This window comes from Paroedura picta, chromosome 8 (assembly GCF_049243985.1).
Source record: "Paroedura picta isolate Pp20150507F chromosome 8, Ppicta_v3.0, whole genome shotgun sequence".
Taxonomy (NCBI): domain Eukaryota; kingdom Metazoa; phylum Chordata; class Lepidosauria; order Squamata; family Gekkonidae; genus Paroedura; species Paroedura picta.
In genome coordinates, this window is record NC_135376.1 from 591,911 (window position 1) to 615,995 (window position 24,085).

The window sequence follows — 24,085 nt, forward strand, 5'->3', positions numbered from 1 at the left end:
AAACCAAGAACAAGGTGGTGTAATGCGGCCTCCCATCCACCCAATAACATCGTAAGATCTAACAAAGGAAGTGGGAAAAGGGGGCCATAGATGACCCATGGCATAGCGGCTGCCTAGCACAGAAGGGGGGAAGGCATCAGATCTTCCTCATCACCCTGGCCTCAACCATAAACCTGGCCGAAGAGCCCCGTCTTGCAGGCCCTGTGGAATGCCAAAAGCTTCCATAGCTCTCCCAGGAGCTCTTTCCACCAGGTGGGGGCCAAGACCAAAAAGGCCCTGGCCCTGGTCGAGGCCAAGTGTGCTTATCTGGGGCTGGGAATGACCAACAACTTGGTACCCACAGAGCATAAAGCTCTGTGGAGGGCATAGGGCAACAGGCGGCTTCTCAGGTATGCGGGTCCCAGACTGCAAAGGACCTAAAACCAAAACCTTGAACCAGATCTGGGCAACAACCGGCAACCACTGCAGCTGCCTCAGCACAGGCTGGATATGGTTTCTGTGAGGACCCTAGTAGCTGTGTTCTGTACCAGCTGCAATTTCCAGAAAAAGGACAAGGTCAGGCCCGTGTAGAGCGAGTTAAAGAAATCTATTCTGGAGGTGACCGTTAAATGGATCACTGTAGCCAGGTGTTCAGAAGACAGGTAGATGGAAGAATGTCTGGAAAGCTCCAGAGTTAGCGAGACATCAATGGTCACCTCCAAATTTTGACCTAGGGTGCAGTTGTAAGTCCCTGCCAGGATGGGCAAGCGCACTTCCTGACCCGCCCTCCTATTTCCCAGCCACAGAACCTCCGTCTTGAAGGGGTTTGAGTTTCGGACAAATCTGGAGAGGCCCCCCCTGCATAGCCCAGGATGCAGAACATGGCAGTGCCACACAGCATCCCCACTGAGAAGGAGAGTTAGTTCTTATATGCCGCTTTTCCCTACCTGAAGGAGGATCAAAGCGGCTTACAGTTGCCTTCCCATTCCTCTCCCCACAACAGATAACCTGTGGGGTGGGTGGCATGCCAGATTAGAAGTCCACACGCCTAACCACTACATTAAACTGGCTACACCATACAGCATTGTCCCCATTTCTACACTCTACCACCAAGAAAGGAAGGAAAAGCTCTGAGGGTAGCAGCGGGAACATCAAGCTGCTGGGGAAGCAACCAAAACAGAAATGCAGTTCACTCCTTCCATCATGAAAAGCTCTTGCCTCTGATGGCAGAGAGAGGTGGCTGGGGCACTGAGGGCAACCCCCACATTACCTGACACTGTAGATTATTTTACATATTTTTTCATATTATACATGTGTATATACCTTGACTTTCATATCATTGATTCTAAGGGGGGATTGCAAGAAGTTGTTTTTGTGATTCCCAAAATGTCCTTAATTTCTCAAAGGAAAAAAGTCATTTGTGGAACGAGTGAAACACTTTTTTTAAATGAGTTTTTTTCTCATTCTAAAGACAAAACATTTCACAGGGTTTACTTCAGTGTTCCTTCATACCTTCCAACTCTTCCACTGGGAAAAAATCCCTGTAAAATATACTGAATAATGTATTTTCTTCTATTTTTTCCCCATTCCCCCAATCCCAACCCTTAACATCTCTAGGCAGAGTAGTTGCTACTGCAGCCCCAAGTACCTTTTTGGCAGTATAGCCACCGCCTACAGCAGATCCCAACACGATGTAGCGAAGCTTTAGCAGCCTTGAAGCCACCCTAGCTAGCCAAAAGTTCCTGTGAGGTTGGAAGCCGTACTTCACGTGCAGCTTGGACTTGTGTAAGGGAAGACGGCTGAAAGTGGAGAATTGCTGAACTGACGTTCGTAATGAAAACCTTTGATACTTAGAGAGTGAGTAGGTGGAATGATGAACACTTCGGGAAACAAGACGCAGTTTCAGCAATGGTGACCTCCCTCTTGTTCCACGGGTGCCGCTGGTTACGTTTCGACAGAGAACGCTGAAACAGAAAACAGGCAGGCTGTTACCCCATCAAGCCCAGCTTAGCATCATCCTGGCCTTACTGTGGATCCCATTTTGTGCAAGGCCATAAATAAAAATGGACTTACATTGGTCATCAGCATTCCACCGTAAATAGTCATAACCATCCACCCAACAATTGGCTGCTGATTTCTAAATAACAGCACACTGAAAGCAGGGCTGAATCACAGCCCCCCCCCCCCTCTCAGAGATGATCATGGCATTGGTGAACACGGCTTCACTGCCCACAACCCTTTCATGTGGCCAGGTTTGGGGTCATCAGTTGCTGGGAATCAGGGAAGATGGCAGGTAGGGTGCTTCCTAATGCACAGTGCCATATGGAAAAGAACTGGATGGGAAATCAACCCAACTATCCAGGAACAGGGCGTGTTGTCACTGCAATGTGACCTTTGCTACCCTTTCTCCTTTGAAGGGCAGCCGCAATATGCGAGGCCCCAGACAGGCAAGAATACAGTGCCCAAGAGACCTGACATGCAGGCAGCCCTTGTGTGCTAGAGAACCAAAAAGTGTGGTGGGTCACATGACACAGAGCATGGGACCAAGGGGGCAAAAATTAAAGGACCTCCCCTTAGGCGCCTTAACGCACAGCAGGACCCTCTGAGGCAGCGCCTATAATGAACGGCAACAACTGCAGGGAGGGTTTGGAGTGAGCGAGACGCTTTTTACGACGAGGCTTTGCTCCCTCTAAGGAAAAAGCATTTGGGCTTCAGGGGCTCCAGCGCCGGGGAGGGGCCCAGTCGCCACGGCCTTCCTCGGGCAGCACGGAGGGGGAGGGGGAGGGGGAGGGGGAGGGGGAGGGGGGGCAGCCCAGGGCGGGACCCCGGCCACAGGCCTCGGCGCGGGGGGGGGGGGGAGCGGGGCGGCTGCAGGACGGGGGTGGGGGTGGGGGCGGGGGTCCCGCCGTTGGAAGAGGCCCCTCCTCCCTGACTCGGAGAGCTGCCTCCAGACCCCCGCCCCTCCCGGCTGGGCCTCGCGACGGATGACGCCGAGCAGCGGGCGGGCGGGGGGGAGGGGAACCACCCCCGCCGCCTCCCCCCCCCCCACTGACCAGGTCACCGCCGCCGCCCGGGCCCGCCACATCGCGCCGCCGGCTGGGGGGGGGAGGAGGAGGAGGGGGCGCCGCGGTTCCCTCGCTGGCTGGCTGGCTGGCCCGCCCCGCCCCTTCCTGCCTTCCTCTCTCCCCTCAGCCGCGCCGGGGACGGGCGGGCCGGTCCTTCCGCCAAAGGCCGCCGGGCGGCTCCCGGGGACGCGGCGCGGAAGTTCCGGGCAGGGGGGGAGGGAGGGAGGGCGGGAGCCACCTCCAGGGCGGGGGAGACGGGAGGCAGTCGCCAGCAGAGCTCCCGGGGGGGGGGAGAGTCTAGGAGCGCCCACTTCACATCTGGCTAGCCCAGCCCGATCCCCCGAGGCTCCCCCACAGGCAGCCGGCTGTTCTCGCAGAGCTTTCTCAGCCCCTATTGGATGCCGCTTGGAGACGCCTTCGGGGAGAGAAAAGCGGCCTATAAGAACCACCTCTTCTTCTTCTTCCTCAGTAATCTCAGGGCTCTCTCAGCCTCACCCACCCCCCTCAGGGTGTCTGTTGTGGGGAGAGGAAAGGGAAGGCAGTTGGAAGCTGCTTGGAGACCCCCCTTATTGTAGAGAAAAGCGGCATATAAGAACCAGCTCTTCTTCTGGATACATGATGGATGGAAAAAGAGGGGAAATACAGTGCCCTGAGGGGAAAAAGGCAGGAAAAACAGGGGCCTCTGAGGGGAGAAAAAGGCGGGAACAGAACGTGCCCGTGAGGGCAGCTGAGAGAGTGCTAAAAGAACGCCACGTGACAGAGGAGTGGGGAATCCAACCTGGCCCTCCAGATCAGAGGCTGCTGCTATTAATCATGACACCCCTGATTAAAAATCCCAACTTATTTTTCATTATCCAAAGAGGTTCCTGATGTAGAATGACATAGAATCATAGAATGATGGAGTTGGAAGGGACCTCCTGGGTCATCTAGTCCAACCCTCTGTGTCCAATGCAGGACACTCACGACCCTCTCGCTCCTCCACTGTCTCCTGCCACCCCCTTGAGCCTTCCCAGAATCAGCCTCTCCGTCAGATCCAATCTCTGTTTAAAAATCTCCAAAGAAGGAGAACCCACCACCTCCCGAGGAAGCCTGTTCCACTGAGAAACCGCCCTGACTGTCAGGAACTTCTTCCTTGATGTTTAGATGGAATTTCTTTTGAATTAATTTCATCCCATTCGTTCTGGTCTGTCCCTCTGGGGCAAGAGAGAACAACTCTGCTCCATCCTCCATATGGCAGCCTTTTAAATACTTGAAGATGGTTATCAAATCCCCTCTCAGTCGTCTCCTCTCCAGGCTAAACAGACCAAGCTCCCCCAACCTTTCCTCCTATGTCTTGGTCTCCTAACCCCTCACCATCTTTGTTGCCCTCCTCTGGACACGTTCCAGTTTGTCAACATCTCTCTTCAATTGGGGTGCCCAAAACTGAACACAGTTCTCCCAGTGACACCGAACTGGAGCAGAGTAAAGCAGTACCATCACCATCACCCTGTGCACAAAAGTTTAATTTGGGTGTTCTCAGCAGTCCACAGTTTGGGAATAAGGATCTCATATGTCAAATCCAACTGCAGGAATTAAAGGTCTTAGCTGATATATCATGAATAGTGGTAAATAGGTATTTAGGAGGATTTTATTGTATGTTGAGAATGTCAAAATATTTGGAAATGTTATGGAACATTTTGTGAACTGCCACGAACCAGCTTGCTGGGAGTGGTGGTATATAAATATCTTTAAACCACTCAGGGAGCGGTATAAATAATTGGTTAAGGGCTAAGTGAGCAGAGAGTTGGCAGGGCTCTCACCAGGACAGACAAGAGTTCCAGCTAGACTCAACAGCATGAGTACAAAGGAAGTCCTTCCCCCCCCCCCCCGGGCCCAGAAGCTTCTAGGCCTGGCAGAAAGGCCACCCTACTATCTCTATACTTTCCTAAACCTCTCCCCATCCCTTCTGCCAAAAAACCTACAATACCCCTGCCACAAACCCACTACCAGGGAAGACACTATCCTAACCCATCCCATCCACTCTTTCTAGAGCCTGTTGTATTTACAAGTACAATGGGCTTTAAATCTAGTCTAATAAATAAAAGGAAGGAAGGAAAGGAAGGAAGAGAAAAGACCCAAGAACCCCAAGAGAAAGGACTCTCCTGGGGCAGGGGCATGTGCCTGCATATTCTGAGGAGTCCAATAAAGAGGTTGTAGGGGGGGATTTCCTCAAGACACCCATGGCTGCTACTTTGTCTGCTTATTTCATCACAACATTCCTTCCATTTAATCCCTTTGTCCTTGCTCAGTCCTCAGGGCAGTCCCCGCCTCCAGTTCAGATTTTGTGTAGCCAGAGAAACAGGTCCGGACAGAGCCTGCCTTGTGTAGGGCTCAACCCCAGCAGCAGAGTTGGTGGCATCAATGCTCAGATCTCTGCCCCTCAAAAGGCATTCAGCATCAAACGTCCTTACAAAACGCAGCACGGTTACTCTCATTTGGCCTCATTGTTCAGAAGGAGTTGCTCCCACTCAGGAAACAATATATCTTGTATGCAGTTTCTCAGGTTAAAAATCACTGAGTACTTTGGTTGTTTGGCTATTAAGCAGCCAATTGAAGCCAAGATTACTGAAGAGAAGCTGTCCCCGCACATCGGAGGGCTGGGGGGAGTAGGAGGGGTGTTTGCTGGCTGGTTGTGTTTACTCTGCCAAGACCAAAGATCTGACTCAGAGAAAGGCAGCTTCATTTTAAAGAGGGCCCTGGCTCAGCTCTACTTGCCATGCAGGAAGTCCCAAGTTCAACTTCATTCCCCAGCAGCCTCTCCAGTTAAAAGATCTGGCGGGAGGTGATGGGAAAGACATCTGCCAGAGACCCTGGGGCGCCACTGCCAGTCTGAATATAGACTGATTTAGGGAGGGACTGTGGCTAGGTGGCACAGCCTGTGCTTCGCATGCAGAGAGTCCCAAATTCAGTCCCCAGCATCTCCAGTTAAAGGACCAGGCAGGTGGTGAGGAGACAGACCTCTGTCGGAGACCCTGGAGAGCAGCCACCAAATTGGATAGACAAGCCTGATCTGGATGTCCCAGTCATCTTCTGCTGGCCTGCAAAAGATAGAATAGTAGAACAGAAACACTATAGGAGAACGCAAAAGCAATGATGATGTTATCCGTTCACTCGCGTCTGACCCTCGGCGATTCTATAGGAAAGTTTTCGCCATACATTTCTGTCAATGACTGCTTCTTTTAGTTGGTTCATGGTCATCCCTGTGTCGGCTTTGATCGTGTCAAGCCAGCGGATCCTTTGGCGACCACGTTGCCTTTTGCCTCTGACCGTGCCGAGCATTCATGATTTTTCTAACGATGTGTCCAAAGTAAGCGAGCTTTAGCCGTAATATCTTGCCTTCTAATGACATAGTTGGTTTGCTCCTCTCTAAAACTGTCTTGTTGGTAACTTTGGCTGTCCAGGGTATTTGCAGCATTCGCAAAAGCAATACAGCAAAGCAAAAGAAACAACGAAATCGTGTGGCCAAGAGATTATGCCTGTGGGAGCACAATAAAGAAAGGGTAAGTAAAAAGTTTTTATTATGTTAACAGATTGTCATTATCCTTAGAAAAATTACTCCATAGGAAATAATCCACAGTCAAGTATGCCTCCTTTAAGCAATGCTGAAAGCTGAACAAGGTTTCAAAAAGATTTCTTTAGCAGCAAAGTTAAGGAATAACAAATAAGGTATTCAATCAATATAATATAATATTTATAAAATGCGGTTTTGTAATCTTTTGATGCTTTATTGAAAGTTGTTTTGATGTTATAGTCTGTATAATGTTCTATGTAAGTTACATAAAGTTCAGTGTAAACTGCCCAGAGCTGCAAAGAAATGGGCAGTATAGTAATTTAAATAAATAAATAAATATAAACGATACAAAATACAAATCCCAAATTACAATTCCCAAAAAGGGACAAAGTCAAGGTGAAACTTGCCCTAAGAGGCATAGAAAACAGCTCTAGCAAGGAACCAAGCTCAAAGTGGTTGTTTTAACTTTTCTTGCTCTAATCAAAAAATGAAAGGAAATCATTTTTATTTATTAGATTTCTATACCGCCCATTTCTTTGCAGCTCTGAGCGGTTTACACTGAACATTATATAACTTCAAAATAGCATAATATTATATGTTTCCAGGACTTCCTGAGCGATCAGACTGAGGTGCTGCTGCCCATTAGTGCATCTGTTGTCTAAATCATTCCTATTTCATCAGGGAGACAAAACTAAATAGAATCATAGAAACATAGAGTTGGAAGGGGCCATACAGGCCATCTAGTCCAACCCCCTGCTCAACACAGTGGCCAATTTTTATCCCGGACTGGTTCCACCCTAACTCCTCCCCAGGAGCCCTTATCCTTTTATTTAATCCGCTCTGCAGGAGCGGTTTAAAGATTAAAGATTCTGTGATTCTAAACGTTGCAGTTTCCACAAGGAAAATCCCCAAAAGGGCCACTAGATGGAGCTCCCTTATTGTTCAAGTCTGCTCTGACCAACTACTGCCTGCAAGAGGGAGTGCATTGGAATCTGGAGTGTGTGTAAATTGTCAGCCTGGAAGATTTTCAGCCATGTTCCAATGTTTATAAATTAAAGATTTGATTCTGGTGGACATGAGGGAGAAAAGTCCCACATTCATTCCATACATTTCTAGTTAAAGGACCAGGCAGGAGGCAATGGGAAAGACCTGCTTCAGGCAGAACCTCTCTCTGCTTAAGACCCTGGAGGGATGCTGCCACTTGGAGCAGAATATGCAGGCAACCTCCTGTCTTAAACTGGGGGATTCTGTGAGCCTAAGTCCTGCCTCACCAGCCTTTGGGCATTCGTTGGGTCGGACTAACAAGCATGTGGATCAGGCTGCTCCAGTTGGCATTGGCTACTTGGACTCCCAGAAGGCTTTAGGTTAAACCCCTCATCAAAAACACCCAAAATAACTGGGGGAGTCCCAGAATAATGGCAGGAAGCAGAGAGTGACTGTTTGGGGTGGGGGGAGGAGGAGGAGGGAATTGGAGCCAACCAAGAGGGTGGAGGCTGAGGGGGGGCACCTACTCAAATAACTTTTCTTCGTAATAGATTCTAATGAGTAGCTGTGTTGGTCTGAAGTAGCACAATAAAATCAGAATCCTGTAGCACCTTTAAGACCAACAAAGATTTATTCAAGGTGTGAGCTTTTGAGTGTAAGCACTCTTCATCAGACTAAGAACTAATGTCCCTTTGGCCAGATCAGCAGGTGCTGAGTCCCAATGATCTTTCTGCATATTAGTAGCGGTGGGTGTAGATTCCAGGAGGGCAAAGAAAGATTGACTGGGGGGGGGGATGGGGGGGTTGGAAGTCCAGAAATTTGACACTGTTTTCTCTTTGTTCGAATGCAGCACAGTTTAGAGTAGTGAACAAAATCAGGCCGAGGACAGCTAAAGGGGAGAGGCCAAGCTCAAAAGAAGTTATTCTTCTGTGATGGAACAGAGTCTGAATCCAGGGGCACCTCTATGACCAACAAAGTTTTATTCAAGGTGTGAGCCTACGTGTGTGGGCACACTTCCTCAGACAATGAAATGGAAATCACTAGACTACATATATGAAGAGAGAGTAAATTAGCAGTGAATGAGTAAACAGTCAACAAATGTGCAGTAGAATTAAAATGTTTAGCCAATTCAAGATCCTTGCTAGAATAACAAGCTGCATTTATTAGGTTATCAGACTGATAACTCAAATTGTGTTCCGCTACTTCAGACCAACATGGCTAACCACATGAATCGTTCTTCTGTGATGTGCGCTATTGATCAATGGGATCAGTGGCATAAGAGATTTTAATCAGTCTCTGCTTTCTTGGAAGGGAGACCACCAAGGGAGGCTCTGCAGAAGAGAGCAAACCACCTCTGCTTCTCCCTTGCCTGGAAAGCCCCTCACTGGGGTCGCCATAAGTCAGAAGCTAAGCAGGGCTGGTACATGGAAGGGAAACCACCAGGGAAGGCAAGGGCAGACCAGCTCCGCTTCTTCCTTGCCCTGAAAGTCTCTTGCTAGGGTCACCGAAGTGGACTTGATGGCAGAGAAAAGATTGTTTCACCTGCACCATGGCTTTACAAGGTTTGTTTGACTGCTTGAAATGCTGCTTTTCTTGCTATAAGACACCATACTCCACTGCAAGGGGGCGGGATGCCACTCTCCTGGTGGTGCAAGGGGCAGGGGAACATTCACAGACTGAGTTGAAACAAAGAAAAGGAGCCAGACAGACCTGGGGTAAAGGGGCCTCATCGTTTAAGTAAAAATGATGGGCCGATCTTATTAATGTTAACATAAAAACAGATGGTTCTTGTGAATGTGGGAAGGTTTATACAACTTCTTAGTGAATCATGATTTTTAACTTTTCATTAAGAAAACAAAGAATCAGAATCATGGAGTTGGAAGGTATCTCCAAGGTCATTTAGTCCAACCTCTCGCAAAATGCAGGGAATTCACAACTACCTGCCCACCCACAGTGACCCCAATTCCATGCCCAAACAATCCCCCCCCCAAAAAAACCAGAATCCCTGGCCAGTCTGGCCTGGAAGAAATTTGCTTTGTAATCTCAAATCAAACTGCCCTGAGCTGTATAGAAGGGCAGTATACAAACCTAATAAACAAATAAATGAATAAAGTGGTGATCACTTGACTCACTGGATTGAGTTAAGACATTCATTGCATTCTTTCTGTTTTGAAATACTGATTATCTCTGCCTCCCTTTCAGCACTGAAACCTGAGACCAGCACAGGAGGCAAAGGAAGCAGCTAGCTTCCCTCCCTTGTCTTGAGGGGATGGAGAGTGGGAAAAGGCTGAGAATGGAGCAACTTACCAGCAACAGGACCTTTCAGAATATCCAGCACCTCTTCCACTCAGCAAGCAGTAGCAGGAGGAAAAAAAAGAGGACAGATAAGCCCTCATTTGAGTTTGACCTTCATTAGAAGAGTGCTCTCACCCTATTGGCAGCATACCCCTAGGAAGGACTAATCAGGTAGGGAGTGCATTGTCTGCATGCAATTTGAACTAATTGGCCTTCATTGGCAGATTGCAGTTTGAACTAATTGGCACTCATTGGCAAATTGCAATTTTCACTGATTGGCCCTCATTGGCAGAGTGGTAGCTCCCTATTGGCAACACACCCCCAGGAAGAACCAATCAGATATTGACTGCATTGTCTGCATGCAATTTGAACTAATTGGCCTTCATTGGCAGATTGCAGTTTGAATTAATTGGCACTCATTGGCAGATTGCAATTTGCACTGATTGGCCCTCATTGGCAGAGTCGTAGCTCCCTATTGGCAGCACACCCCCGACAAAGGGCCAATCAGGTACGAAGACTGCATGATGTGTATATAGTGAAGTGATCAGTGATTGGAGAGGCTTGAAAGAGATTTCCTGAGAGGAAGCCATGCAGCTGGTCTCCTGATGCTGTAATTCTCCTTGCAGCTTCTGCTGTCAAGTCTCAGCCTTTGCACTGCTATGTGACAGTAGTATGATTTTGTTTGGGAGTGATTGGAAGAGGAAGACAAGCTGGTTTTTGTATGCTGCTTTTCTCTACCCAAAGGATCAAAGGGGCTTACATTTGCCTTCCCTTTCCTCTCCCCACAACAGACACTCTGTGAGGTGGGTGTGGCTGAGAAAGACCTGATACTACTGAAGAAGAAGAAGAGTTGGCTCTCTTTCCCCAGAGGGACGGACCAGAACCAATGGGATAGCCATCTGATGGAGAAGCTGATTCTGTGAAGGCTCAATGGGGTGGCAGGTTATAGTGGATGGGCGAGAGGATTGTGAGTGTCCTGCATGGTGCAGGGGGGTTGGATTAGATGAGTTCTATGAGTCTGTGACTTTGAGTGCACTGGATCCCAGCCCCACCTGGATCCTTTGGTTGTTTCGGTCTCCAGGTGGCAGCTGGAGATTTCCTGGTACTCTGTTTTGGAAAGTTGGCTCTGTGGCATTAGACGCACTGAATCCCCCCGCCGCCACCTCCGTAGGCTCCACCCTCCAAATCTCCAGTCCTTTCCCAAACCAGGGCTGGCAACTGCAGGTAACGCCTCAGTTCCATTGAGGGGCTTTGGGCGTGGCAGAGCATGGAGGGAGGGGGCAGCCAATGCCCAGTGTAGGATGCCCATGGACCCTGGGCAGTCTGTGACACAGAGGTCACTCCACTTAGGGTCACCGTGGCCCTTCTTGTTCATCAGCCTATACAGAAGACGACAACGTCAGTTATAAACTTCATGGGTTTCCAGTGAAGGTTGAGAAACACAGCTGGAGGGCAAGGAAAAGAAGGAGAAAAGATCTCTGGAATGGATCTGGCCATGCCTTTCCTGCTAGGGCCCCCAGGAGCCAATGGTAAGTCTGTGTGGTGAGGGGGGGAGAAAGAGAGTCACTGACTGATTCTTGAGCCTTGTCCAGTTTTGTAGAGTCCTTACAAGAATCTCGCACAGATGCATGCAGGTGCGCCTGTCCGTGCGGTGAAGCCATACCTGTTTTTCTGCTTCTGTTAGGCACCACAAGGAGCCAAGCCATAAACCCTCCCGGTGAAGCCTGCCCAGCTCTGGCCCCCTCCCAGGGCTCCTTGCCAGCAGAAGAACTTGGCAGAGCGGCCGCTTTTGCGCTGGCAGTGGGAGAGGGAGCCCAAGAAGCCAGGCAGAAGGTGCATCCTACCTGGAGCCACGGGGAGGAGCTGTGTGTCGGCAGCCTCAGCCCAGAGGGTGGGTCCTGCGTTGGCTTCTGGGCGTACAAGGGGAGCCCTGCTTGCAGTGAGAGCCACTTGGACCTTCTGGGAAGGCTAAAGCACTCACCTGGGCTACCGTCTATGGGAGGGAAACATGGCGAGAATCACCAGGCACTGCTCAGTGAGGGCGAGGAGGCTGAAATGGTGAGTTCTCCCCTCTCCCCACCCTCAACGGTGACCTTTCAGGTGAAGGGAGAACCAGCTGCATTCCGAGTGTCCTCCCAGGACGAGCCAGAAGCCCCTGGGAGCTTTGAAAGGACAGTCTGGAATGGGGGGGGGGTGAACACCCAAGTGGCCCGGAGGAGCCAAAAGGGAGCATTTGAAGGGAACCAGCCAACTCTGCTCACACTTCTCTTGTGCACTGCGACGCCCCTCCAGCCTGGAGAATCATTCACTGCCCGTGTTGCTTCAGGAATGTGCCCTGTACGTGCCAGGGGGCAGCCTGTCTCTGCAGGGGGCTTCCTCTGCTGGGGGGGGCCCAGGGTGAACTGAAGCTGTGCTGAATGTCCCAGTGGCACAGATGTTGGCACCAGCTGCAAGCCCAGTGCAATCCCCCTGCTTCCGGAAGGGGCACCCCCCCCAGACGCTTGGCACAGCCTCAGCTCACCCTGGGCCCCGGGCAGAGGAACCCCCCCCTGAGCTGGTCAGCTGTCAGAGGCATTGCAGGGCTCCCCTGTGCTTTGGGAACAGGAAGGGGTCACTGGGTCGGCAGGCCTGGCTCTGGATTATGGGGCTGGGCAAACCAAGCCCCTTGGGGTCTCCAACCAGGAAAGGGACCTTGGAGCCGTGAAGTGGCCGACTCCGAGTGCAGCCAGGATGTGACAGAAAACGATGGACTTGCGCTTCTTGGGAAAGGGACTGCAGACAAAACAGCCAGGACGGCGGTGTCCTTGTGCAGATTGAGAGCGCAGCTCTGGTGGGCTGTTTGGGTGGCTGCCTCTTGCTGAGGGTGCATGCTTAGAAAAGCAGCCCCCCTGGGGGCTGAAGGACCTTGAGAGGTGGGGAAATAGGTGGCCAAACACAGGCATGAGGGGAGGGCATGGGAGCATTTGCGGTGTGGAGAAAATGCAGTGGGGAGGGGATGTTTTCTTCTCCCTCAGCTGACTTTCGGCAATCCCAGCAAGGGGCTTTCAAGGGAAGTGATGAAGCAGAGGGGGTCTGCCCTGGTTTTCCTCTGCAGAGACTGCCTAGGCGATGTTCCCATCTGACTTCCCACCCTTCTGAGCTGCCAAGACCTCACCACCTCCCCGCTCCTCAAATACTACGATTTGATCCCCGGTGTGTGTGTGTGAATTGCATTCCCCCCCACATAGTCCCATAGTCCCTCTGTATACCGCTTGATCAGGCCTTTCCTGGAGTCCTGTTTGCAGCTCTGGAGGCCTCACTTGAAAAAGGACATGGACAAAATGGAGAGGGGGCAGAGGAGAACAAGGAGGAGGATCCAGGGCCTGGGGAGCAAGCCCTGTGAGGAAAGGCTGAGGGACCTGGGAAGGTTCTGTCTGGAGAAGAGGAGGCTGAGAGGGGACAGGATTGCTGAAAGGTTGACCCTTGGAGGAGGGCAGGGAGCAGTTCCTGTGGGCAGCAGAGGAGGGGACACGAAGGAATGGGCTTAAACTATGTGGAGAATGATATCAACTACATATCAGGAGGGGAAATTCAAAGTCATAGTACTTCAGGCCTGGAATGGGCTGCCTCAGGAGGTGGGGAGCTTTCCCTCACTGTGGTGGTCTTCAAGCAGTCCTCAAGGTACATATCCTGGGTGCTTGAGGCTGATCCTGCACTGAGCAGGGGGTGGGACTGGATGGCCCCTTCCCACTCTAGGATTCTATGATGAGCAGTACATTTTAGACAGATGAAAGAAAAGTCCTTCAGTTAGGGCCGAATTCACACAGAGGACTTGCCTCCATGAGACAAGGAAACTAGTGTGGTGGCTTTGAAATGAGTCTGACCTTTGGGGGCTGGGTCCCTCCAGGTCGTTAGCTGTGATTGGCAAATTGCTCACCTCTCCAGTCCGCTGCTGGGGCCAGAGCCAAGGAGACCATTGGTTGCCTTTGTTCGCTGCTTGGGGCTTCCTGGTTGGCTCCTGGAGGAAACAGGATGCTGGGTTAGCCTGACCCAACCCCGCCCTGTTGTGGCAGGGCCAGCGTCTCTATGAACTTCATGCGTCTTACAGTGGGCCTGAACACAACTCTGTGGGAGATAAAGTTTCGCTAGCAGGACTCTCCTCATGACCTAAACTGGCACATGGACAAAGCCCATGAAGTGCAAATAACCTCTACACCCAGGAGTTCACATGGCTTCACCAGGATCAATATTTTGGAACCAAACAGTCCAGCGTATCCCAGGGTTAGATCTAACTCCCATTAGCATGCTTTTGCTAAAGTTTCAGAAAACTGCTCCTTGAACCAGACGGGAAGCGAGCCAGTCTCAAGTAAGGGGCAAGACAGCTGCTGGGCCACTGTACTTGGGAAGATCTGGGTTTAAATCCGATTCGTACCGCGGAAGGTTCCTGTGTGATCTGGAGCCAGCCACGCTCCCTCAGTCCAGGGTTGGTTGTTGTGAGGATAAAAAGGCAGAGAGGGGAGGGATGGCTACTTCTTGGGGGAGAGAGGCGGGGGACGCATGGATCAAATGAGCAAATAGCGAAAAAGACAGGTGAGAAGCTTGTAACCCAAGTAAGCCGACAGACAGTCCTGTGCTTTCCTTTCCTTGCGCCCCCCCCCCCGTGTGGGTCTGGCTTCTGGGGTCAAGGTGGCACCCGGCAGCAGTGCCCTGCTCAGCTGAGGCTTTTGATCTGCCTGCCACGGAGGCTCACAGAGAAGCTGCAGGTGGGTGGAATTCACCTGCTGCTGGATCATTCTCTTCCTGGCTCACTTTCAAGAGAAAATTGTCTTTCTGCATACTTGGTGCAAAACAATGAGGGTGGGTCAACTGTCAGCAGTTTCAAGGGAGATTTAAATCTTTGCAAAACACATTATTTAAATGTGCGGCCACACGTGAGTGGGAGGCGGCTGAGGAGGGGCTTTGAGAGAGAGTTCTCTGAGGATCCCAGGATGTCTGGTCCGGCCCTCCTAATCCACCGGCTGCTTCATGCTTGCGAGTTTTAAAAAGTTCATTTTCTCTATGCTTTGGCAATCCACTTTGCGCCTCACGTTTTATGCCCAAATATGTCTGTCTGTCTTTGCTTTCCTTCCCCCCTGCCTTTCCTGAAGGGGCTCACATCAGTCTTCCCCCCCACCCACCACAATAAGCCTGTGAGGCTGCCTCTCTGGGCCAGATCCTCATAGGACTTGGTCTCCAAATCCCTCAGCGTCTTCGTAGCCCTCCTCTGGACATGCTCCAGTTTCTCTACATTTCTCTTCAGTTGTGGTGCCCAAAACTGAACACAGAAATCCAAATGAGGTCTTACCAATGTGGACACTATACTGCTTTTCATACAGCCCAAAATCCCGTTTGCCTTTTTAGCTACCAAGTCACACTGCTGACTCATGTTCAGTGCCTGGTCTATAAGCCCCCCAGATCCTTTTCATACATACTGCTGCCAAGACAAGTCTCACCCATCCTTTGGTTTAATTTAAATGCAGAATGCTCCAAAATTAGTCTGAGTAAATTACATCAATGAATGGACATTTAAAACTTAAACCATTTAGAAATTTAACCATAACTAAATATGACAGATTGGCTGGCGTGTACACTGCCTCGCAATATATCCAGTGGGCATTTCCAATGGGAGGGGGTTCTGGAGGGCTCAGGAGATCTTATCTGATGTTATCCCTTAACAGTTTTCATATGCATATTGTAGTTACCAGAAGCAAGGTGTTAAGAATCCTAATTCTGTCATGTGGATCGATAACTGGTTGACAGATCATACCCAAAGGGTGCTTGTTAATGGTTCAGCATCCTCTTGGAAATATCCTAGATATCAGGAAAAAAATTTTCACAGTCGGAGTAGTTCAGCAGTGGAATAGGCTGCCTAAGGAGGTGATGAGCTCCCCCTCACTGGCAGTCTTCAAGCAAGCAAAGGTTGGAGACACACTTTTCTTGGATGCTTTAGGATGCTTAGGGCTGATCCTGCATTGAGCAGGGGGTTGGACTAGATGGCCTGTGTGGCCCCTTCCAACTCTATGATTCTATGATTCTATGAATAGGCTGCCTAAGGAGGTGGTGAGCTCCCCCTCACTGGCCGTCTTCAAGCAAAGGTTGGATACACACTTTTCTTGGATGCTTTAGGATGCTTTGGGCTGATCCTGTGTTGAGCAGGGGGTTGGACTAGATGGCCTGTATGGCCCCTTCCAATTCTATGATTCTATGAAAAGAGTGACAAGTGGAGTACCCCAAGAATCTGTCCTGGGGCCTGTGTTGTTCAACATATTTATAAATGATTTGGATGAGGGATTAGAGGGGATACTTATTAAATTTGCAGACTATACTCAACTGGGAGGGGTAGCAAACACACCAGAAGACTGAATCAGGATACAGGATGATCTTGATAGGTTCGAGAAGTGGGCTAAACTGAATAAAATGAAGTTCAATAGGGACAAATGTAAAGTTCTGCATTTAGGTAAGGACTTCCTGGCTCATTCCCACCCCATTTTTAAAAAACAGCACCACACTGGGGAATTTGGGATGTGACTGCAAAATATCCCATATGTGCCAGACCTCCCGTCTCGAAAAGGGAGGCGGTGGGCTTGATAAGAGGGCCGCTCCTTGGGTGTCGGTAGGGTTCCATGACAGGAGACCCCGGCCCGTAGCTTCTGCAGGGCAAGGGGGGATTCTGCTGCCTGCTGAGCTCAGCCCTCCCTTCACAGACATGCCTGGCAAGAGCTGGAAGGAAGAAAGGGACTTGGCTGGGGGTCCCTCCCTTTCTTGCTAGGGTTTGATTGTAGGGCCCTCTCTAAGTGGCACGGAGGTGTGTGCTGTGTTTGGCCTCCCGTTAGGAGTGTGTTTTTTTGGGGGGGGGGGACACACATTGGGGCTTGTGTACCCTGCAAATCTAAAAATCAGTTTGCAAACAGCTCCGGGGTTTAGGCTCCCAACCGCAGGAACCGAGGCCCTTTATGTGCGGGTGTTTTCCCTTGCTTTTGCCAGGCATGTCTGTCCAGTTTTATTCTTTTTAATTACTTTTTTATTACTGGTTTTATAGTCAGTGCCTCCCGGCAAGCAGGCTTGGGGTGGTTCACATCATACATCACACATACAGGGTACTATTAAAATTACAGTTTAAACAACAATAAAACCTTGCAGTGCTCCATTTTCTTGTCTATCCTTGTAATCGGTCTATCTTCTTGTCCAACCACTTATGGGTGTCCTGTGATTTTCCCTTTGAGTTCCCCTCTCAGTTTTGTGGTGGGAACCCCCCGGAGATGGAGGGAGGAAGGCCCATAGAGTTTGTTGGCTGCCTTAGATTCCTTCGACCTCCAGGTGGATGGTGCAGAGACAGGAATGGCCTCCCCAGAGAGGTCAGCAAGGCTCCCACTCACCTGGCTTCCTGCAAAGTGGTACAAAGATGAGTGATTCGTGAGGGATTTTCTTCATGGGCAACAGGGCAGCTCTGCAATAAAGGTTGCTTGGGCAAATCGATCAGGGCAGTGTGCAAAATAATGGGCGAACCAGGCAGTCTTGAATTTCGTGCAACGTGGGATGTCACATTGCCAGGAGAGGCAGGTGGGCAGACGCTGCCTCGTCCCACCAGGTGCAACCTTTTGCTTCCTTTTATCTACAGGAGATATTTGGCTACAAGACCCACGGCTTCCGGAAGGCCCTGTGCATCGCTGGGTCCGTCCTGTCCTGCGGAGTGCTCCTGCTCGTCTTTTACTGGAAGCCGGCGTGGGACGTGTGGGCCAGCTGCGTGCCGTGCGACCTTCAAGAGGCAGACGTGGTGCTGCTCAGAACCACGGTATGAGGGTGTTGTGTTCTGAAAACAGAAATTTGCAGGGAGGGGCATATCCACTTTGCAGGGCTTCCCCACAGTCCCATGTGTGCACTTCAACTACTGTACAGGACTGCATCAGATGCAGTCCCATAAGGGAGTGAAGTTGCAGATCCCTGTGCTGCAGATCCCCTGTCCTGTCCTGTCCTGTCCTGTTGGTGCCCCCCCTCTCCTTGGAAGGGCCTTCTGGATGGGCTGAAGCAGGCCCCGATGAGGCCATCTGGGGGGGCCCAGGCTAGCCCCATCCTGGTAGATACAGCAGCTCAGCAGGGTTGGCCCTGGTGAGAACTTGATGGGGGAGGGAGGGAGGTGGAGTGGAGCCCCGAAGGAAGGAAGTCCCTGGCTATGAGGCAGGAGCAAGCTATGGCAAGCTCTCTCTGTGTGTCTAGTGCCTTCAATGCCCCGCAGGGTTGCCTCAGTCTGTGCACTTTGTTTCCACCCTGGGTGATGGCCCAGTGCTGCCTGAGCTCCAAAGCCAAGCAGGGTCGGCCCCACGGGTTAGGAGTTGGGCGGGGGGGGGGGAGATTGTGAATGACAGGCAGGGAATGGTCGGCCGCCTCGGCTGTTTTCTTGCCTCCAGGGGCCCCAGCAATGGGCTACGATGGGATGGCACGAGTCACTGGCTGTTTTAATGGCCTGTTTCTAATTATGTCTTTTAGTTAATTTGCTGTTCATGTTTTGCATTGTCTTTATGGCTGGTACGTGCCTTGGGTCAGGACTGCATCCAGAGAAATGCCCCAAGTGGATTCATGACGCAAAGGAGGAGCACAAATTGGTGTGTGGGGAGCAAACACGGAGTCTCTGAGTCGCTGCTCCGAGTTCCTGGGATGCGCTTCTCTGCTTGGGAGGTCCTGGCTGCTTCGCACCCAGGCCCAGTGGCCCGTGGGCCACACTGCTGCTCTCTTGCCCAGCAACTCAGGCTTCCTTGCAATGCAGCATGGGACGGCCCAGGGAAAGGGACTGGGGCCCTGTTGCCTTTCAAGGCTGGTTAGTCCTCTGTCAGACCTGAGCTGCTTCCAGTGGCTCCCCCCCCCCCCCAGCTGAGCCCACCCTCTCCCCTGCGGTCCTGCCAAGCAACTCTCAGCTGAGCCAGTAGTTGCCAACTCTGGGGTGGAGAAACCCTGGAGACCTTGGCTGTGGAACTTGAGGGGGCTGCGGTTTGGAGAGTTGAGGGACCTCAGCAGAGTCGAGCCCCATAGAGTCTCCCCTCCAGAGCAGCCAGATCTGATCTCTGCAGTATGCAGATCAGGAGTAATTCTGGAAGATTTCCCTGCCTCACCTGGAGGTTGGCAGCCCTAGCCGAGCCAAGCCTCCCACCTGCCCCAGGGCTGTTGCCCTCCAAAGCTGTTCATGTGGGGTCTAGCTGGCCTGCCAGTCGCAGGGGTGGCCTTGGCCACTGCCTCACCCTAAAATGCTTCCATGTGCTTCGTGCTGCACCCCTGTTGGAGTCTGAGAAACCCATTTGCCTGTGGGCAAGTCAACACCAGCCATCTTCTTGCCAGATCTTCTTGCCACCCGTTTACCTGTGGACGGATAGCAGGGCACTGTGGGGTCTGTGTGTGAGACAGGATTCTTCCCAGGTCTGGCTCAAGCGGGCTCTCTTCTCTCTCTCCTCCAGGATGAATTTCACACTTATTCCCGGAAGAAGGTGACCTGGACTTCCCTGACTGACATCTGTCGAGATTCCACTGTCGTTGCTGATGGAAGTTCCCTTTTGAACAGGGTCGTCAGGACCCCTGAGCTAAACGTAAGGGGAGGCGGCTATGCTGCTCTTGCTACTTCCCACCCCATCTGGCACCCAGAGTCAGGAGAAGAGGGCCTGCCCCCCACATCAGACTCTGAGAGGCAGCCTGGGGTCATGGTTAAGAGCAGCAGCCTCTAATCTGGAGAGCTGGGCTTGATTCTTCCCTCCTCTTCCTCCATGTGCAGTCAGCTGGGTGACCTTGGGTCAGTCACAGTTCTCCCAGAGCTCTCTCAACCCCGCCCACCTCTGCTGGGCAGAGAGGAAGGGAAGGCATTTGGAAGCTACTTTGAGACTCCCTCAGGAAGTAAAAAATAGGGTAGAAAATCCCACTCTTGGATTTTCTCTTGCAGCTCCCTCTTTTTTTGCCAAACAATGCAAAACCAAAAAGGGAACAGAAAACCAACCTGGACAAAGTCTTTGTTGTATTTGTTTATGTTATATATTAATTCATTCCATGTATCCCCCATGTTGTATGTAAACCGCTCTGAGCCATATGGAAGGGCGGTATAGAAATCAAATCAATAAATAAAATGAATAAATCTCTTTGGAGAGCCATTCCACAATTGTGGGTCTGCAACTGTGTGAGGAGCTTCTTTGGCTGAGGTGGCACCCGGGAAGGCCTCTCCCTGTAATCTGAACTCGCAGGCTGGGCCATTTCTGGGCCACCGAGATGCTCCTGCTGCAATGCCCGCTGTCGCTGCTTGCTTTGGCAGGTGAGGTGCATCCAGGTGCAGAAAATCCGATATGCCTGGGATCTTGCTGCCAATTGTTTCCAGAAGGTCGGGTGAGTCTCCTAAGCTGCTGCCTCTTGTGGGGGAAATCCTGCGGGGAACCAGGCCTCTGTGGTCCCATTTGTGCACTCCTTCTCTTCCAGGGTCCTGGAGGATAGCCACACCTGTGCAGATGTTCATGCAAAATTTGGATCTGGGCTGGCCTCCAAAGAGCGAGAGGTCAGGTAAGCAGTCAGAATACTCTGGAGCAGCAGGCATGCCAGCCGGCCGTGTGTGAGCAGTGCCCTGCGTGGCAGGAATGAAGAGGGTGCCGTGCTGGCCTGGGCCAGGACTCCCCTGTGGACCCCCCGGTGACAGGAGGGCTGCTTTGGAAGGTGGCCTCTAGGGCATCGTCCCTTGCTGTGGTCCCTTTCCTTTCCTCCCCTCCCCCCCCCCCCAACCCACTCTCCTCAGGCTTCACCCACAAAATTTCCTCACCCCGATCTGGCCACCACACTGGCCATTGTGTCTCTGGGTTGGACCAATGAGACATATGAAACCAGAAGGACCCCAGTGAATCATCTGGACCAACCCCCTGGCCCTGGCCCATTGCAAGAGGGCCCCCCTCCCTGGCCACTGCCCCCACTGCCTCCTTGTAAAGTAGTAGAGTCACTAAGCACAGGAGGAGAATCCAAGCCCCGCCCCACAGCCAAACCCAGAGGGACTCCAATGTCACCCCCTTTCGATAGCTTCAAGTTGCCGCTTCAAAAAATTGTTAGAAAGAATTAGGTGTACAAGAATGAAAAACAGAAAAACGGACCAAATTATCAAGGGAAGGGTGCAAAAAGCAAATGGTGAGCACAGTATTGCTAGTCTTCTTGTACTAATTCCTTTGTCATAACCAAGAAACAATCCGTCAGAACCAAGATAGCCTATTTGGAGAGGAAATATTTAAATACACCGTGACATTCTTCTTTGACAAATTCACGGTGGATTAGAAAATTCATCGAAACAATAGGAATATTATAAAGAATTCAGTGAACGGTTGAATCACCAAGTTGGAAGACAATGCAAGAGAAATGGAATTAAATATGACATTAGAGAAGCAAATACTGGATTAAAGATATTAGAAAACAACAGAGTGAAAATAAGAAACGCAGAGTAAATATTGCCGTAAACCTCAGCCCTTAGTTCTTTGTTAACCTTTGGAAAAATTCAGTTATTACTGCTGTCCTTTTCTAAAAACTGACGTCTGCTAACCTTTGGATGTGATCCGTCTCATCTTGAGAAGCACACGGGAACTTTCATTCCTTGATTTCACCAAACCTCCCCCCCCTTTTTTTTTAAAAAAAATTCTGTTGAGAGTCAGCGTAAGAAGTGGTCAGTTGTGGTAGCTGCAGAAGGAATTGGGGGTCAGCTTCCTAGATGCAGTTGTCTTTGACAGGATGGTCACAAAGAAGGAGGGAGTACACACAATGGTGTGCAGAATATGGCTGGGAAGCAGAGCTGTGGGCATGCCTGCCAGGGGCCCCTTCCCTTCATTGGCCTTTTTGGGTGGGTGGACATGACTATATATGGTCATATTACCCGATAAATGCTTAACAAATTTAAGAAATATATAATGATTAACTCACTCATTCAGGAAACCCTTCCAGGGCCCTCAAGTAACTCCAGTGTTTTACGAAACTCTTGTTGAGAAAGTGGGGCCTAAAGCATCCAGAAAGAGTCTCTGTCCAACCCTTGTTTGAAGACCGCCAGTGAGGGGGAGCTCCCCACCTTCCCAAGCAGCTCATTCCACTAAGGAAATTTGGGGCAGGGGAGGAGTCTTCATGGGTCACTGTGTACTTCCCAAAAGTTCCTCCCCTGCCTCAAATTGTGTCGGCCTTGTACCATGGCTCTTTTCGGCTGCGGCAGAAAGGCTAGCGTGGATCTGGACTGTGCCTGGTTGATTTCTTCCTCCTATCAGGAGGGGAAAGTCAAGCACGAGCTGGGAATGGCCAGGCTAGTCAGACTGATGGGGGCATCTCTCTCTTGCTCCCGCCCCCTCCAGGAAGCTGATCTGTGGGCCCAACACCATTGATGTGGAGATCACACCCATCTGGAAGCTGCTTGTCACAGAGGTATTGCCTTGGGATTGGCTTTTGGCAGAGGTGGGAGGCAGGCAAAGGCCCTGGAGAAGCCCTTTCCCCACCAGAAGATCGTGGAGACCAAGCCGGCTCCCAGAGCTCAGTCTTTCCCTTTGCACCCCCCACTCCCTCCATGCCTGAGCCCCAATCCAGGAGGAGACTGTGTCCCGGGGGGCCGGCCAGCCCCCTCGTGTCTGATGGGGTTGCTTTGTCCCCAAAAGCTCAGGTGCTCTGCCTCCTGAGAGCCACGCCCCACAGAGCCGATGAGCAGTTGAATCCAGGGAGGTTTAGCCGGCAGAGCCCCAACAGAACATCCCACCCTCTCTGCAAGGGCCGCTCTGCCATCGTGGCTTTGGGGGATTTGGGGACAGACCCGCTTAAAACGACCAGACACTTAATTAAGTTTGGCCTCAAGTTTGGCTGCCAAGGGACAGCCTTGGGCGGTGGCTCCCTGTGTCCACCAGGGGTCCCCTGAGTGGAAACCTCGCCACAGGCTGCAAGACCCCAGTGGCCTGAGACAGCCAGGGATCTCTAGGGCCTCCGTCTCCTAATTAAGGCAGCGTTCTGGAGTCCCGGCTGTTCCTTCCATTCGCAACAGGACTCTTGCCTCATTGGCCCCCCATCTGTCGAGTGCCCTTCCTCTGGTGGGACTATTAGTTCTAAAAAAAAACCCTCTCTCATTTACCAGGGCCTCTGGTGCTTCCTCACTGAAGCTGTGATTTCGGAGATGTGAGGATAAGATATTTTCACAGAGTTCCAAAGGGATGTTTAAGCACTGTGGTTCTGCCTTGAACACTCACCTAAATAGACCGGGGTGGGGGGAGGAAGGTAACGAAGCAGGGCCCTGGTTGTCCAGCATGGCCCCAGGATTTTTGGAAGCTTTGGGGACCCCTCTTAGGTGTGGTCCCCGAGTGTGACTGATCTTGTGTGCAGCAGCCGGGGAGCATTGCTCTGTTTGGTGCTGCCTGGAGTGACCCATAAGGCCATACTGATGTGGTGTGATGCACACGAGGGGGACTTTTCCAGCCCCCTGGTGGTTTGTGAAGCACCGCTTGGATTTCCCCATTCTGCCCCCACAGGTCCTCCACCCCTTCTACGTCTTCCAGCTCTTCAGCGTCTGCCTGTGGCTGGCAGAAGATTACATCGAATACTCAGTGGCCATTGTCCTGATGTCGCTGCTCTCTGTTGCCCTGACGGTCTACGACCTCCGGATGGTGAGGAGGGGTGAAGGTGGCAGATCTCCCTTTGGGCTGGCCCCCCTCGGATGCAGCAGGCAGGGGGCTGGGAGGTTTGCAACCAAAGGGGTCTAGCCAGGACATGCCAGCTCTGGTGTGAACGTGGGCCAAAAACAGCACCATTTGGGAGCAGCCCTGAAGGAAGCCAGGTGGCAGCAGCCGTATCGAGGAGCAAAAGCTGTTTTGCAGCTGAGGAAGCTACTTGGCAGCAAGTCTGAGGGCATTTCTGCCCCCTTTAAATATAGTGTAATGCTTACTGGAAGGAGTCATTATATTCCGGCCCCTCCACACGACATCATCAGCATCCAGCATCCAAGCAACAACCAGCCAGCTACATCTGCCAGTTGGGGAATCGCAAAAAGTGGAGCCTCGTCCTGACTCAGGCCACTCTGTGTGCAAGAGCCCTGGCAGCTAAGAAAGGAGTACACTCCAGCCCTGCTCCTCGGCACCCTCTCCATTTTGTCCACATTCTTTTTGCCCACCTCTTGGCCTCACCTTGGGTTGCTCTCCTGCCTCTGAGGGGACTTTGACTCTGAGGGTGGGGTGGGGGAGCT

The 24,085-nt window shown here is 51.4% G+C and overlaps 2 protein-coding genes across 10 annotated transcripts in view; one reads left to right on the plus strand and one right to left on the minus strand.

The window, feature by feature from the left end:
- The window catches only part of OPA1 (OPA1 mitochondrial dynamin like GTPase), a 54,355-nt gene extending 51,141 nt beyond the window's left edge, over nucleotides 1–3,214 (minus strand). For 2 of the 6 annotated variants that reach the window (XM_077347969.1, XM_077347968.1), the window contains exons 1-2: nucleotides 3,033–3,210; nucleotides 1,628–1,943 (exon numbers count right to left, since the gene is read on the minus strand). In XM_077347969.1, coding sequence (XP_077204084.1) covers nucleotides 1,628–1,943; nucleotides 3,033–3,064 — 348 coding nt within the window. In that variant the 5' untranslated portion in view covers nucleotides 3,065–3,210. Of the gene's footprint in view, nucleotides 1–1,627; nucleotides 1,944–2,052; nucleotides 2,615–3,032 lie in introns of those variants that run through there. The other 4 variants (XM_077347971.1, XM_077347970.1, XM_077347972.1 and 1 more) reach the window with 3 other exon arrangements.
- Nucleotides 3,215–6,250: 3,036 nt separating this feature from the next.
- LOC143842789 (putative cation-transporting ATPase 13A4) overlaps nucleotides 6,251–24,085 on the plus strand; it is a 44,614-nt gene continuing 26,779 nt past the window's right edge. For 3 of the 4 annotated variants that reach the window (XR_013233356.1, XM_077347985.1, XM_077347986.1), the window contains exons 1-14: nucleotides 6,251–6,390; nucleotides 6,485–6,583; nucleotides 8,890–9,140; nucleotides 9,781–10,044; nucleotides 10,665–10,840; nucleotides 10,955–11,097; nucleotides 11,252–11,402; nucleotides 11,558–11,931; nucleotides 17,510–17,683; nucleotides 19,335–19,463; nucleotides 20,174–20,244; nucleotides 20,335–20,415; nucleotides 22,221–22,290; nucleotides 23,376–23,510. Coding sequence is in view for 3 of the 4 variants with exons in the window: in XM_077347985.1 (XP_077204100.1) it covers nucleotides 11,357–11,402; nucleotides 11,558–11,931; nucleotides 17,510–17,683; nucleotides 19,335–19,463; nucleotides 20,174–20,244; nucleotides 20,335–20,415; nucleotides 22,221–22,290; nucleotides 23,376–23,510 (1,080 nt within the window). In the remaining variant the exon portion in view is untranslated. Of the gene's footprint in view, nucleotides 6,391–6,484; nucleotides 6,584–8,889; nucleotides 9,141–9,780; nucleotides 10,045–10,664; nucleotides 10,841–10,954; nucleotides 11,098–11,251; nucleotides 11,403–11,557; nucleotides 11,932–17,509; nucleotides 17,684–19,334; nucleotides 19,464–20,173; nucleotides 20,245–20,334; nucleotides 20,416–22,220; nucleotides 22,291–23,375; nucleotides 23,511–24,085 lie in introns of those variants that run through there. The other variant, XM_077347987.1, reaches the window with a different exon arrangement.